The sequence below is a fragment of the Eleutherodactylus coqui genome, chromosome 7 (assembly GCF_035609145.1).
Source record: "Eleutherodactylus coqui strain aEleCoq1 chromosome 7, aEleCoq1.hap1, whole genome shotgun sequence".
Classification (NCBI taxonomy): Eukaryota; Metazoa; Chordata; class Amphibia; order Anura; family Eleutherodactylidae; genus Eleutherodactylus; species Eleutherodactylus coqui.
The window spans coordinates 229814413-229831374 of NC_089843.1; the positions used below are offsets into that span (position 1 = coordinate 229814413).

General features: G+C 45.7%; 1 protein-coding gene across 1 annotated transcript in view; it reads left to right on the forward strand.

Moving 5' to 3' along the window:
- LOC136573242 (cytochrome P450 2G1-like) overlaps nucleotides 1-16962 on the forward strand; it is an 85940-nt gene that overhangs the window by 33526 nt on the left and 35452 nt on the right. The window contains exon 4 of the mRNA XM_066574540.1: nucleotides 15730-15890. Coding sequence (XP_066430637.1) covers nucleotides 15730-15890 — 161 coding nt within the window. The remainder of the gene's footprint in view (nucleotides 1-15729; nucleotides 15891-16962) is intronic.

Genomic DNA, 16962 nt, shown 5'->3' on the forward strand with positions numbered 1-16962 from the left:
GCGGGCCCCAGCTCGGTGCTGGTATCTGCGGCGGTGTATGCTTCCTCCCCTAAACCACCCTCCTCCTCCTCCTCCTACGCAACCTCTGTCTCGCAATCAAGATGTGTCAGCAGCAGCAGGTCGCCAGCAGTCGGTGTCGCGCGGCGTGGCAGCACAGCGGTGGGCAAGCGTAAGCAGGCCGTGCTGAAACTACTCAGCTTAGGAGGGGAGAGGCACACGGCCCACAAACTGCTGCAGGGTCTGACAGAGCAGACCGACCGCTGGCTTGCGCCGCTGAGCCTTCAACCGGGCATGGTCGTGTGTGACAACGGCCGTAACCTGGTGGCAGCTCTGCAGCTCGGCAGCCTCAGTCACGTGCCATGCCTGGCCCACGTCTTTATTTGGTGGTTCAACGGTTTCTGAAAAGCTACCCACACTTGTCAGACCTGCTCGGAAAGGTGCGCCGGCTCTGCGCACATTTCCGCAAGTCCAACACGGACGCTGCCACCCTGCGGACCCTGCAACATTGGTTTAATCTGCCAGTGCACCGACTGCTGTGCGACGTGCCCACACGGTGGAACTCTACGCTCCACATGTTGGCCATGCTCTATGAGCAGCGTAGAGCTATAGTGGAATACCAACTCCAACATGGGCGGCGTAGTGGGAGTCAGCCTCCTCAATTCTTTACAGAAGAGTTGGCCTGGTTGGCAGACATCTGCCAGGTCCTTGGAAACTTTGAGGTGATGCTTTGTGGGCGGAAACGGAGGCGGGGGAAGACAGTATGTCGCTGGATAGTCAGAGCACCCTCATGTCTATATCTCAGCGCGTTGAGGAGGAGGAAGAGGAGGGGGAGGGGGAGGAGCCTGAGGAGGAGCAGGGGGAAGAGACAGCTGGGCCCACTGCTGAGGGTACCCATGCTGCTTGCCTGTCATCCTTTCAGCGTGTATGGCTTAAGGAGGAGGAGGAGGATTCTGAAAGTGATCTTCCTAGTGAGGACAGCCATGTGTTGCGTACAGGTACCCTGGCACCCATGGCTGACTTCCTGTTAGGATGCCTTTCTCGTGACCCTCGCGTTAGACGCATTCTGGCCACTACGGATTACTGGGTGTACACACTGCTCGACCCACGGTATAAGGAGAACCTTTCCACTCTCATACCCGAAGAGGAAAGGGGTTCGAGAGTGATGCTATACCACAGGACCCTGGTGGACAAACTGATGGTAAAATTCCCATCCGACAGCGCTAGTAGCAGAAGGCGCAGTTCCGAGAGCCTGGTAGCAGGGGAGGCGCGGAGATCAGGCAGCATGTACAGCACGGGCAGGGGAACACTCTCCAAGGCCTTTGCCAGCTTTATGGCTCCCCAGCAAGACTGTGTCACCGCTCCCCAGTCAAGGCTGAGTTGGCAGGAGTACTGTAAAAGGATGGTGAGGGAGTACGTAGCCGATCGCACGACCGTCCTCCGTGACGCCTCTGCTCCGTACAACTACTGGGTGTCGAAGCTGGACACGTGGCCTGAACTCGCGCTGTATGCCCTGGAGGGGCTTGCTTGCCCTGTGGCTAGCGTCTTGTCAGAGAGGGTGTTTAGTGCGGCTGGGGGAATCATCACGGATAAGCGTACCCGCCTGTCAACCGACAGTGCCGACAGGCTTACACTCATAAAGATGAACAAAGCCTGGATTTCCCCAGACTTCTCTTCTCCACCAGCGGACAGCAGCGGTACCTAAACAATATGTAGGCTGCACCCGCGGATGGAAGCATCATTCTCTATCACCATAAAAATGGGGACCTTTTAGCTTCATCAATCTGTGTATTATATTCATCCTCCTCCTCCTGCTCCTCCTCCTGAAACCTCACGTAATCACGCCGAACGGGCAATTTTTCTTAGGCCCACAAGGCTCAGTCATATTACTTTTGTAAACAATGGTTATATGTTTCAATTCTCATTAAAGAGTTGAACTTGCACCTGAACCAATTTTTATTTTAACTGGGCTGCCTCCAGGCCTAGTTACAAATTAAGCCACAGTAACCAAAACGATTAATGGGTTTCACCTGCCCTCTTGGTTGGGCATGGACAATTTTTCTGAGGTACATTAGTACTGTTGGTACACCAATTTCATTGGGCCCTCGCCTACAGTCTAATCCTAGTAACTTTTATGGGCTTCGCCTGCACTCATGGTACAGCAAGGTGTGTGGGGTTGGCCTACACTTTTGCTACATAAACGTAACTGGGGCCTTGTCTATACTGCAACTACTGAAATGTGAAAGAGACTGTTATCTCCCTAAACTGCTGCAACGGGAATGTTACTGTGGCCTGTCTTGACTGCTACTACTACTGAAATGGAACTAATACTGTGCTCCCCCTATACTGCTGCTTCGGAATTGTTACTGGGGCCGCTCAGGTAGGGCCACTCTCATTCCTCCTTGTAGCACAGGGTCAGTTGCCTGAAACCGGTGTGAGTCCCATGTGACCCTGGTGATACCCATGTGCATCCCCTTTGGTCACGATTGTGTGGGTCCTGTGCTTTGCCTGCCCACACGATCGTAACATAATGCCCCCCCACTTACTAAAGGGGGTGCATTATGTTGTATATTATGTTCAGGTGTGGATGGTCCTGTTCTGAGGATGTTGTATGTGAACAGTGACTAGTCCAGTGTCTGTGCAGGTGGCCAGACATCAGGTGGGGATAGTCATGTTCATGTTGGTGTTCATATGTATGTTAGACACACTGTGTTGTAGTGTCTGTTGCATGCGGTTGTTGGACCAAGTTTCCCCGTACTTCCCCGCAGATGGTTTGGACACCTGCTGTTCCTTCCCTTCCTGGCGTTCTGGGGTGGTGCACTCAGTAGGTGCGTTACTGTGACCGCGCAAGTGTAGCCACTCGCAGGTTTCTCCTTTCCCTTGGCAGGTGCGTCCTCCGAACATCTGATTTTTGTGTGCGTGCTGCGAGCTGGTGATGCCGGCCACGATTTTCCTTATAGGCCAGATAGGTGTTCTGGCGGTCCTTCCCTTCATACGGTGGATGGGTGCCTCCATACAACTTTGGTGGCATGCATGTTGTGTCTGAGTTCCATCTCAGTCTGTATTCCTGTTCCGGTGTCCGTTTTGTGGTGAGGTGCGCCCTGCGGACGTAATTTGTTGTAGACCCCTGTGCAGGAGGTACCAGGGTGTACTTCCTACTCCTGCTGACTGGCTGGCGTCCGCATCAGGCCCGTAGTGATAAGTCCTGGTCACGCTATGTCAGTAGGGAGGGTAGCCATCTTTCCCTCTGGATTGTGCATATTCTATGCAGGCTACTGTTCGGTGGCCTTTTGGTATAAGGCACAGTGGTCCTGCTTAGTTATTCCCTTACTCTCTCCCATTTTGTCATCTTTGCCTTGGTGTCAGGTCCTTTCTAGATAAATCCTGTACACGTGCGCAGTTTGGAGGAGTTGCATAATTTTTTTTGGTTATGCTTAAAGGGTCCAGAGGCCCCCTTTTTTAAAGGGGAGGTACTGTTACGTGTGCTGCTGAGACATGTACTATTGTGATTCCAGCAGCCCAGCGCTCTCAGGGTTAATGATTGAGCTGGCTGGGTGTGGTACTTTCTGCTAGCCAATCCCCTGGATCTGTGCTCACATATAAACCCAGCTCCTGGTCAGTCTGTATGGCCCCTCAGGTGAGTAGTCATGAATGCTTGTCTGGTGAGGTTTGCAGTGTGACTTGGTTCATGTCCGTTTGTACATTTAAATTCTGTCAGTTTTGTGTTAGCTTGCTGTGTGACCTGCTATCTGTGTCCTGCCCTGTTGCAGCGTGCGGTGTGAACGGTGTCCGGTTCTGCTGGACTCCTGGTTAGTGTAGGGACTAGCAGTATAACCAGGAGCCGTGAAGTGGCCTGCTAGCTTACAACATCTTGTACAAAATGTCAACCAATACCTGGTATTTATATTCAGCTTGCAATCTGTTACTAGTGGTTGCATGTTGTATGCAGTGTATTCTGGGTCTGTCATGTGGCATGTGAATGCATCCTTTTCTGGTGCGTGGCTCCTAGGATCAGCAAGGGCCCAGATCCGAAGACCGCTGGGCTGCCCTTATTGGGGCAATGTCCCCGCTCAGGTAGGGCCACTCTCATTCCTACTTGTAGCACAGGGTCAGTTGCCTGAAACCGGTGTGAGTCCCGTGTGACCCTGGTGATACCCGTGTGCATCCCCTTTGGTCACGATCGTGTGGGTCCCGTGCTTTGCCTGCCCACACGATCGTAACAACAACTAGTAGACATGTGGAGAATAGTACATCCCCAGGATAAAGATTACACATTCCTTTTGCATGTGCACAATTCTTACAGCCAGATAGACTTGTTCTTAATGAGCCACCATGCCCTTTCCTGGCATCCATCTTCTACCATAGGAAGTGTTGTATGGTTGGATCATGCACTGGTCTCTCTTTTTAGAAATCCCAGGGATGGTCGGGCGTTCTGGCTCATGGAGGCTAAACGAGAATTTGCTTCATGACTCAGTATGCGCTGCGGAGATTCGATTGACTATAGATAACTTTGTAGAGGACCATTCTAGTGATCTGACTTCTCTTTCTTTTCCGTGGGAAGCTTTAAAATGCGTACTATCATCAGGTGCTTATCAAACATGGATCCCGGTTAGAAAAAGCAGATTCATCTGCAGTGGTTAATCTGCTAACTAAAATATGAAACTTAGAGGCTGCGCACAAAGCTAAGTAAACATCTAACAGGCTGAATGATCTTAAGGCCCTCCTGGACAAAAAATATACCAAATGCAGACAGCATATCAAAACATAAACTCATGAATATGCCAATAAATGTAGTCAACCACTAGCAAGGTTCTTACACACCAGAACGTCACACACATTTATCTTCCACATTTTGTCTCTTACGAACACTGAAATTCATGACCCAACATTCATCTCCTATTTCAGAAATACTATCAAGATCTAAACAATATAAAGGGACCATACTCTGTGTTGCCCCTAGATCAGCTAGATTTTAAAATAAGAGAATATGTTCAAGAGAACCCTCTTCCATCTATTTTAACAGAGATTAAATCATCCTTAGAGGAGGATTTTCACAGTAGAAGAGGTAGTGGAGGTTATAAAGGCGACCCTGGCAGGAAAAAAGCCCGGGCTCGGATGGCTACACTCCTCGCTTTTATAAAACTTTTGGGGAACAGCTAATACTCTTTATTACAAAAGTATTCAACAGTATATCTCCCTCTTCCCCGTTCCTGGCTCGGTCTTTATCCACACTTAATAAAGTTATCTCAAAGCCGGGAAAGGATCCATCTACATACACTTGTTATAGATCAATCTCATTAATTAACATAGATGTTAAGCTATTCTCTAAATGTATGGCAAATTGATTAGGTCCTATTCTCCCATCTTTAATACATGAAGATCAGGTGGGGTTCATGGAGGGAGGGAAAATTTTTCCCTTTACAACAGACCTATGGCGCGAGTAATAGGACTAACGGGATTCTGTCACTCCAATTTTCAATAGCAAATAGAACTAGACAGGGTTGCTTGCTGTCTCCAATGCTTTTCGCTCTGGTGCTGGAGCATCTAGTCGTGGCGGTGAGATGGAGCCCCAGTGTGCATGGTCTGTCAATAAGGCCCAAAAAGTACAAAATGTCTTTGTATGCTGATGATATGCTATTGAATATTACACAACCGCAGATCTTCCTTCAGGCGATTTTTGCGGAAACTCGGAAACTTTAAAATTAGTATGGCAAAATCAGAGGCACTGAATGTATCAGCATTAAGTATCTGGGCACATATATATCCACAGATGTATCATCAATATATTCTCTAAATTATGTTCCCTTACTAGAACATACTATTAAGGATTTAAACAATTATAACAACAAATTCCTTTCCTAGTTTGGCCATATGTTCTCAAAATGGATGTTATCCCTCGCTTCCTATATCTGTTTCAGACACTCCCTATTGTCCCTCCAGAGGGTTTCTTAAAATAACTACAAATAGCATTTACTCGATTTGTATGGGGAGGGAACTGTAGTAGGATATGTTTTAGAACACTAATAAGACCTAGAGGGGATCAAGGAGAGGGGCTACTTAACCTTAGGATATACCATTTGGCCTCATTGGTAATGCGCTTGTTTGACTGGCATATCCACAGGGAGTCCAAACAATAGGTGAGTCTAGAAGAGGATTTGTTGGAATCGAAAGTGGGGGGTTTGCTATAGTTGGCACAGACATTAAGATCTAAACTATAGAGTACTCGCCTTTTATGTAAGATTTCCTGACAATGTGTAGCAAATCAGCGATAAGATACGGACTGTCCAATAAGAGGGGACCATTAACACCAGTATTTGGTAACTCAGATTTCCCACTTGCCATGGAGGCTTCCAGCTTCCTAGGTTGGTCAATAACAGATGACATTAGAGTGTACCAGATTTTGAGAGAGGTGGGGGTCTCATCTTATGAAGACCTGATGGCGGCACAACCAGAAAAATTATTATCATGGTTCTAGTACATGCAATTAGTACACTTCCTGAAATCCAATTACTCAAATTTCTCAACTCCAGCTACTCTCTTTGAAACACTATTTACTAAGCAATTGCCCCCACCTAGATGCCTGTCAAAAATTTTGCAAGAAATTATGGGGAATACCCTTGACTGGGACTCCACCTTTTTAAAGAAGTGGGAACATGATCTGGGATGTTTGATTGAACCCGAAGAGTGAGAGAGGGCCTTCTTACTGGCTAACAAGCTGTCCATAGCCTGTAGAGCAGAGCTACATTGGACCGCATTTTCCCCATGGTCTCTCCAGATTGCTGGAGATGTGGTAGAGAACTAAGAACCATGCTGCATATTTGGTGGAATTGTCCTAGTATTGTGCTCTTTTGGGATATGGTGCTCTCCACTTACAAGGAAATTACGAAAAGTTTGATCCCACCCCACAGATAGCTCTCCTGTCTATGCTACCTGGTTCAGTGTTGGCTGTCAAGAAAGATCTTTTATGTTTCTTTTTAACAGCCGCACACTCAGTTATACCTAGGTATTGGAAAACGCAAATGGTCCCAACAATGGTGGAGTAGATACAGGAGGTTAACGAGTTGATGACTATGGAGGAGTTGGTGGAAGAGGAGAGAGATATTTGGGAAAAGTTTATATGTATTTGGAGTCCCTGGATGCACTGCCACAAATCTCCGGAATGTAGGAGACATATTGGAAACTTTCAGACAGCAGTATAGGGTCAATCTTTATTACTTTTTATGTCAAACAAAAAGTAATAACTTTCTCTGGTTATAGACACATTTTTTCATCCATATGTCATTATACTGCATATTTTTTCTTTCCCACTGATGTGTGTTTGGTGTATGCATGAGGGTCCCCTCCCCTGCCCCCCTCCTTTTCCCCCCCTTCTTTTCCCTTTTAGAACAATCTAATTCTGGTAAATGTACTAAGAGCTATGATTCGCGGGAAAGCTTAAAAAAATAGGGCTTAGACAAACACAACTTTTAGGTCATTTGAAAGATAGTGATACTGATTAAAGGTGCATTCAGACAAAAAGATGATCGCTCAAAAGATGGCTTTTGAGCGATCATTTTTGCATAAACTATTACTTGGTACTAATGCCTATTAGTGCGAATTACTAGCGTGTGAGCCGCCAGGAGCTGTATTTAAGGAACAGCCCGGCCGCTGTTCGCTGAATAAATTCCCTTTTTTCTGACATGCTGATTACAGCTCAGACAATGTAATCGGCTGTTATCAGCACTCCCCGGGCAGAACACGGCACATAGTCTGTCTTATCAGCTTTTCCACTGAAAGATGGATTTCATGCCAAACTGAAATCCATTGATTGGGAGAAAAGTGAAAGATGGGCACATTTACAATTATTGCTCAAAAGATGGCTTTTGAGTGAATTTTGAGCAGTAATTGTTGTGTCTAAATTGGCCTTAAAGGCTATTACAATAATTAGGAATTTATTACTGTTGTTGCTTAACTACCTGATTGCGTTCAAAAGTATTAGGTGCTTTAACCCCTTAAGGACCAGGTTGTTTTGTACCTTAAGGACCAGACACTTTTTAGGGATTTTACCCATGTGGCGGTTTACTGCTGTTTTTTTTCCCTTTAGCTACCAAAATTATTTTTGTTGCGTTTTTTCCATGACATATAGGACTATGTTTTTTAGTTTTATTGGGGGTAAAAAGCTAAAAAAAAGTTTGTTTTTTTAACATTTATAGTTTTTTAAATCATTTTTATATTTACACTAAAATTAAAGTATGGGAATGGGTTCCTCTATATGTTTCGTACATTTGGTATATAGTATGTATGGTTTTGGTTTACAGGGTGCATACAGCCATGGTTTTTGTTGTCATAGTAACATAGTTCGTAAGGCTGAATGAAGACAATGTCCATCTAGTGCAGCCTGTCTAGCCTCCTGTTTTGTTGATTCAGAGGAAGGCAAAAAACCGCAAGAGCAGAAGCCAATTAGCCCTTTTGGGGAAAAAATTCCTTCCCGACTCCCTAATGGCAATCAGACTGTTCCCTGGATCAACCTCTAATAGTTCCTACCTGCCTGTACACCCGGATTAACAAATAATCTTAGATTTATAGCCTATAATATCCTTCCTCTCCAGAAAGACATCAAGTCCCCTTTTAAACTCCTCTAAGGATTTTGCCATCACTACGTCCTCAGGTAGAGAGTTCCACAGTCTAACTGCTCTTACAGTAAAGAATCCCCTTCTATGTTGGTGATGAAACCTGCTTTCCTCTAAACGTAGCGGATGCCCTCTTGTTATTGTCGTAGTCCTGGGTATAAACAGATCCTGGGAGAGATCCTTGTATCGTCCCCTCATGTACTTATACATGGTTATTTGGTCGCCTCTTAACCTTCTTTTTTCTAGAGTAAATAGTCCCAATTTAGATAGTCTCTCAGGGTATTCTAGTCCCATCATTCCATGTATTAGTTTAGTTGCCCTTCTTTGAACCCCCTGCAATACCGTAACATCTTTCCTGAGCACCGGTGACCAGAACTGTACACAGTATTCCATGTGAGGCCTGACAATTGCCTTATATAGTGGAAGGATAATGTTCTCGTCCTTCGCCCCTATACCTCTTTTAATGCATCCCAAAACTTTATTTGCCTTTGCAGCAGCTGACTGGCATTGGTTACTCCAGTTAAGTCTACAATCCACTAGTACCCTCAGGTCCTTTTCCATATCACTTTTCCCTAGCGGTACCCCATTAAGTGAATATTGGTAACATCCATTCTTGCTGCCCATGTGCATAACCTTACATTTATCAACATTGAACTTCTTTTGCCATTTTTCTGCCCAAGCCCCCAGCTTATCTAGGTCAGTTTGTAGCCGCACATTGTCCTCCATTGCATTAATTATATTGTATAATTTTGTGTCATCTGCAAATATTGATATTTTCGCCCAGTCCGAGCTGACTCATTTTGTATATTAGCCTATTATGTGGCACGGTGTCAAACGCTTTAGAGAAGTCCAGATATACGAGATCAATAGACTCTCCCAGGTCCAGCTTAGAGCTTACTTCATCGTAGAAACTGATCAGATTTGTCTGACATGAGCGACCCTTCATGAATCCATGCTGGTGAGGAGTTATTCCCTTGTTCTCCTTGAGGTGCTCATCGATGGCGTCTCTCAGGAGCCCCTCGAAAATTTTTCCCGTTACTGAAGTGAGACTTACCGGCCTGTAGTTACCAGGCTCACTTTTTGTCCCCTTTTTATAAATTGGAACCACGTTGGCAATGCGCCAATCCAATGGTACAACACCGGTCTTGATAGTGTCTAGAAATATTAGGTATAGCGGCCTAGCTATCTCATCACTTAGTTCCCTTAGCATCCTTGGGTGTATTTCATCTGCGCCTGGCGATTTATCGATTTTAATCTTCTCTAACCTGTTCCGCACTTCCTCCTGCGTTAGGTATGACATATTTTGCGAGGGGTTTATTTTATTTCCCTGCATCTCGTGTGGCATTTCCTTTTCGTTTGTGAATACGCTTGAAAAGAAACTATTTAATAGATTTGCCTTCCCTCCATCATCTTCAATGATTTCTCCTGCATTATTCGTTAAAGGGCCAGTGCTCTCCCTGCAAATCCTTTTGTTGTTAATATAGTTGAAAATTAGTTTCGGGTTGTTTTTGCTCTCCTTGGCGATCAGTCTTTCCGCCTTCTCCTTGGCAATTTTGATTGTATCTTTGCATATTTTGTTTTTTTCCCTGTACGATTTTAGCGCTTCTTCGCTGCCTTCTTGCTTTAGTAGTTTGAACGCTTTCTTTTTTTCATTTATTGCCCCTCTTACCGTCTTGTCGAGCCACATCGGTTTCCTTTTAGTTGAGATTCTTTTATTTTTAAAGGGAATGAACTGCTCACATGAGGTGATTAGGATCCTTTTGAACTTTTCCCTTTTTTCCTCCGTACTGGCATTTTTGAGGATGTTGTCCCATTTAATGTTACCGATAGTAGTTCTAAGCTGATCAAATTTTGCTTTACTAAAGTTTAGTTTGTTTGTCGCTCCCTGATAAGGCTTCTTATTGAATGACAGCTGGAAGTTGATTATATTGTGATCACTGTTCCCCAAGTGTCCCTCAACCTGTACCCCCTTTATTCGGTCCGGTTTGTTATTTAGTACTAGGTCCAGAATGGCCCTCCCTTTTGTTGGTTCCTGCACCAGTTGGTTCAGATGATTATCTTTAATTGCTCTCAAGAACTTATCACCCCTGTGAGATTTGCAGGTCTCATTTTCCCATATTATATCTGGATAATTAAAGTCCCCCATTATAATTACTTCGTTGCGGTTTGACACCTCTTTTATCTGCCTTAATAGTAAGTTTTCTTCTGTTGCTTTTGGTGGTCTATAGAAGACCCCTATCAGGATTTTGTTATTTTTTCTTCCCTGTATTTCTACCCACAGAGATTCCACCTGTTCGTCTCCTACACCTATGTCCTCCCGTAGTCTCGGATTTAAGTTCGATTTGACGTACAGACATACCCCTCCCCCTTTCTGGTTCCTTCGGTCTCTTCTGAAGAGATTGTACCCCTGTAAATTCGCCGCCCAATCACACTTATCATCAAGCCATGTTTCAGTTATTCCAACTATATCATAACTCTCATCAGTCATTCTTGCTTCAAGCTCACCCACTTTACCGATCAGACTTCGTGCATTCGTGGTCATACAATTGATATAGTTATTTTTGTTTTTTAAATTCGTTTTGTTGCTATTCGTACTATTGGCTGACCTCACATTTCTAACTGTACTAACTCCCCCCCCCCCCCCCCGCGCGCACGCTCGACCCCCATTCCCATTTCTTTGACCCAGGTCGCTAGCTACACTGGCTACCCCACTATTTATCATTTTGCCCTCCCCCCGAGTCCCTAGTTTAAACACTCCTCCAGCCTTCTAGCCATCTTCTCCCCAGCACAGCTGCACCTTCCCCATTAAGATGCAGTCCATCCCTACGGTAGAGCCTGTAGCCGACAGCAAAGTCAGCCCAGTTCTCCAGGAACCCAAATCCCTCCTTCTTACACCAACTCCGGAGCCACTTGTTTACCTCCCTAAGATCCTGCTGCCTTTCTAGTGTGGCTTTAGGTGCAGGTAGTAGTTCCGAGAAAACTACCCTGGAGGTCCGCGCCCTAAGCTTGGACCCTAGGTCCCTGAAATCATTTTTGAGGGCCCCCCATTGACCTCTAATTTGTTCATTGGCGCCAACGTGCACCATGACCACTGGATCCTCACCAGCCCCTCCCAGTAATCTGTCAATCCGATCCGCCATGTGTCGAACTCGAGCGCCAGGAAGACAACACACCGTTTGACGATCCCGGTCTTTATGGCAGATTGCCCTATCTGTTCCCCTTATAATTGAGTCCCCCACCACTAGGACCTGTCTAGCCTGCCCTACGCTCCCCGTCCCCGTCTCACTGGAGCAGTCATCCCCCTGGTGTTCAGAGGGAGTGTCGTGCTGCAGCGGTGCAGGCTCTGTAATGGCATCCCCCTCATCTGCCAATCTTGAAACCTTGTTGGGTTGTGCCAGTTCAGGACTAGCCTCCCTGGTTCTCTTCCCTCTATCCCTCCTTTCTGTCACCCAGCTTCTTGCCTGCTCCCCCTGCACTTCCGTGCTACCATCCGCCCCCTCCTCTACCCCAGCGAGTGCCTGCTCAGTGAGGACCAAACTCATTTCCATGATGTCAATGGCTCTTAGTGTTGTCAGTTGCCCATTTAGATCCAGGATTTGGGCTTCTAAATGTGCAATGTGCACGCATCTCGCGCAACAGTATGCACCCTCGATCGGCTGATCAAGGACCGCATACATTGCACAAGTAGCACACTGGATGACATTCCCAAGCATGGAGCTCATCCTAATGGGGATCTACGATTTACTTGTGGAAGTAGTGAAGATAGATTTGTTCACACTCCGCTCACACACTGCCGCCTCTGTGCAACCGCTCACACGCTGCCGCCTCTGTGCAACCGCTCACACGCTGCCGCCTCTGTGGAACCGCTCACACGCCGCCGCCTCTGCGCAACCGCTCACACGCCGCCGCCTCTGCGCAAGCACTCACACGCCATCGCCTCTGCGCAACCGCTCACACGCTGCCGCCTCTACGCAACCGCTCACACGCTGCTGCCTCTGCGCAACCGCTCACACGCTGCTGCCTCTGCACAACCGCTCACACGCTGCCGCCTCTGCACAACCGCTCACACGCTGCCGCCTCTGCGCAACCGCTCACGCGCTGCCGCCCCTGCGCAACCGCTCACACGCTGCCACTCACCTGCTGCCTCCTGCAAGGACCACTCTCGCGCAACCGCTCACACACTGACTCGCACGCAACTGCTCACACGCTGCCCCCTCTGCGCAACCGCTCACACGCTGCTCCCTCTGCACAACCGCTCACACGCTGCCCCCTCTGTGCAACCTCTCACATGCTGCCCCCTCTGCGCAACCGCTCACACACTGACGCTTACCCTCAGCTCAACCACTCACACAACAAAATTTTTTTTCCCCCCTCCTCACAAACACTTAGACCCACAGACACACACACTTACACTAGGTACACAGAAAACACAACCAGGAAACACTAAATACACAGAAGACAAACACTTAGATTCACACACACACACAGAAGATACTTATCGGCTCCTGCAGCTCCTCCACAGTGATGTCACCTGTTCTCCCGGCGGCCGCTCACTCTGCCCTTCTGCTGCTGCTCCGGGACCTGCTCCGCTTCTGCACTCCTCCTGCCGGCTCTTCCTCGGACTCCTGTCACCTCCGGGCGCTGGTATCGGCTCCTCCGCTGGTCTGCTGTCCCCTTCTGCCCTACAGCCCCCCCCCGCTCATTCCTCTGCCTCGGCGCGCTGCTCCTGGCGTCTGATGTCACTTCCACTCTTGTCGTCTGCTTTGTGTTATTTTCTTTCTTATGTATATATTGTTTTATTCTGTAATTTTATATAACTTATGTATATAATTGTGTTTTTTACTATCCATGTCCCCCATGACATTATTTAAGACCTCTGGGGGACATTCATATGTTTTTTTTCTTTATTTGACACTTTCCCACTGTAGCTGGGGCATCAATAGGAGCCCCAGTTACAGGGGAAAGCAACCCCTGTAGTGACATTAGCCACTTGCAGAGCTGCCAGGGTCTAGTGTGGACCTCCAGCTCTCCAGTAGCAGGGAATCCCGGGAGGTCACATGCCCCCCCCCCCTCCCTCTCCCGGGCTTCCGTAGTGAAAGTGCATGTTACTTTCACTTTCCCCACACAGTGCTCATTGAGCACTGTGTATCGGGGAAGCAGAAGGCAGAAAGGGTTAAAAACCCCTCCTGCCTTTTGTTCCCGTTCCTGCCTCTGATTGATTGCAGAGCAGGAGACTTAAAGCACCACTGTAATGTTACTATCAGCGGTGCTCTAAACCCAGGACCAGCCGCCATAAATTTATTGTGGCTGGTCCTAAACGGGTTAATGAAAGCTACATGCAATGATGATGATTGAAAATGTTTATTTATGGTTATGTAAAAACTAAAATGCTTCAATAAAAACTGATTAAGCAGGAATAATGATAGAAGAGGACAACCAGGAAGTCTGTAAAGAAAAAAAACAAAAAAAAAAACAGCTCCTTAGTTATACAACATGACAAATGATTGTCTGTATTTGCTTATGCATTTTGGATGGGGATGGAATTTTACGACAAGTTTGATCACATTTTTGGCAGACAAAGTGGCCTTCATGAATGATTGTATTAATTTTTCAAACGATGGTTGCCCAAAATGGTCAAAATCATGTATTTTGAGACACAAGTCCTAAAGCACTGGGGTTTGTCACATATCTCACTGCTGAAGAGCTATGCGGAACATCTTGCATTAAATTATCTCTCAATTCCCAAGTAGTATTAATTCCCTTACCTCCTGCTCGTCCTCTTCTTCACTCTCAAAATTTGACCCAGTAACAGGAAGAAGTGTCTTCGCTCCTCCCTTCTTTTCTCCCTACTACCTGCATTAGTGACTTTTTAATACCTTGTCTCCCTCCCTGGCTGCCATTGGTCACAAGGTTCTTGTAATTTATCAATAAAAGGGTGCAGATGAACAGAGTAACATATGACTGCAGGATCAGACCACACGGGGGTCTGTCTGTAATCTGTAACCATGGTGATGCATAGTTCTACATGGGAGCTATAGACACCAAATGGTAGGAGATTTTCAGGATTGCGTAAAGTTGTGCCATTTAAAAATCAGTTACAAGTGTATGCAATCAATAGTAAATTAAACAAAAGGGAATCTTTGTTGTTCAAGTGATTGTATTATATCCATTGCACAGTTACAGAAAGAGACAGAAAATTACAAGAAAGTTATCACAATGACAATGTTTGCTACGCAGCAACACGACTGATTAACCTTGGTAAACAGAACATGAGGCTCTTTTAAGTCAATACTCAAGTCCATTAAGAGATTTATGAGATGCACTACAGCCAAGCATTCTCAGACATAGTGCATAGAGATAAAGTCAGAGAATGTCTAGTCTGCAAGCAGGAGATTGTGAATGTGTCATGGGGTGATGGGATGTGTATTCAAAATGTACTCAGGTGCAGAATTCACTTTGTTCTGTTCTCTGAATAAATTGCATGGTATAATATAATATATATTTGGCATGTTACTTGAGTTAAACACAGAATACAGAGCCAATAACACCCATACTTACATATCTCTGCAATGTCCACACCCTACAATTTTCATGTCAACAGAATTTTGAAAAGCAAACTCCAAAGGCTATATTATGATTAATTGCTGCCATACAATCAGTTATGGTGTTATTTGCAGCACTGGGCTGAGATTTATTCAGATATATATTCTGTAGAGTTTGCATATTCTGTCTTTACAAAAGCCAGATTTTGTTATTTGCATCCCACTGGCTAGCAAAGGTGACTGTAATATGAACCATATCTAATGTTAAAGTAACACTCTAGGCAAAACTGGTAAACTGTGTTAGGACTAGTGCAGGACTTTATGGTGCAAGGTATGAAACAGGGATAATAATGATACAATTAAAAAGATTTTGCTCTTATGGAAGTGCTGGACTTGACTCTTCTATGTTGCATGTGATTTCCAAGCTGATTACCACCTGTCTGTTGCACTCTTCACATGGAAAGGCTGGGTAAGCTGCATAAAAAACTGTGAAGTGACTTTGAACTTTTGAAAAACCTTACACTAGGCTGAACCCAGTGTATCCGTTTTGCATTAACTGTTTACTTATTCCTTTATTACAGAGTCACCAATTAACCCTATGAATATCCTGGTCCAAGCTGTATCCAATGTCATCTGCTCTGTTGTGTTTGGGAATCGATTTGAGTATGAAGACCTAAAGTTTTTGAGGCTTCTCAACAATTTTAATGAAACATTTCAGCTGATGAGCTCCACCGCAGGACAGGTAAATGACCTACATGTCCTACATTTGTTGCCTTAAAGCCCCTGCTTGTTTTTGTTGAAGAGAGAACAATCTACGCTTATTGTAAAAAAAAAAAAACCCCCAAAAAAACAAGCACATAGGAGGAATAGTTGTAATTGAATTAAACTTTCTATGTGTGATTGTAACATTGATATAAGTAATTATTAGAATATCAAAGCAAAAGGATAATTTATTGCAGAAAACTGAACACTTGAAGGGAGGCTCTAGTATCCTGTTGGGCTGCCTCTAGTTTGGATGCAAGATATGATATGGGGATGGAGGCATACAAGTTCCATATGGTATCCTGCAGTATATTGGTCCACAATTTGCTGTAACTAAGATTCTAGATCATGCAAACTCATAAATTGTTGAAGTTGTCACCCCAGATTGTCCCAAACATGTTCTATTGGTGATAAATATGGTGACCAGGCAGGCCACAGAAGCATGGTAATGTTGTGAAGGCATTCCTGTCACAACCATGCTGTGTGCAGCCGAGCATTGCCCTGCTGGAAAATGCCTCTTGGAAGCTCTGCTGTGAAAGGAAACACAGGATGTCCTAAACATATAGCTGAACTGTCATCGTCCCTCATACCACTAGTAGGGGTGACCAACTGTCATATATGATGGCCCCCAGATAATCACACCAGCAGTGGGAGCATTGTGCCACTCCACAGCACAGGCAGGATTGAGGTGCTCACCCCTAGGTTTCCAGACATGAACATGGCCATCGTCAGTGCCTGAACTAAACCTAAACTCATCGCTGAAGACAACCCGGTTCCACTCTGTAGAAGTCCAGTTTTGTCACAACACCCAAACAGAGCAGAGATATCGGACCGAGAAAAAGAATGAGTAGCTCTGAAAGTTTGGGGGTCCTCAATGACTGCCCTGCTTCAGCAAATTTTGAAGTGTCAAACACAGTCAGTATCATATAGAGAGAAGAGAAGGCTTGCCATCTGTCTAGAAAAAGTTCATATACACAATAAAATTGGGCTGTCCCTAGATGCTATAGACTAATATTTTTCTCTAACAACCAGCTATTGTCACACTACCCACT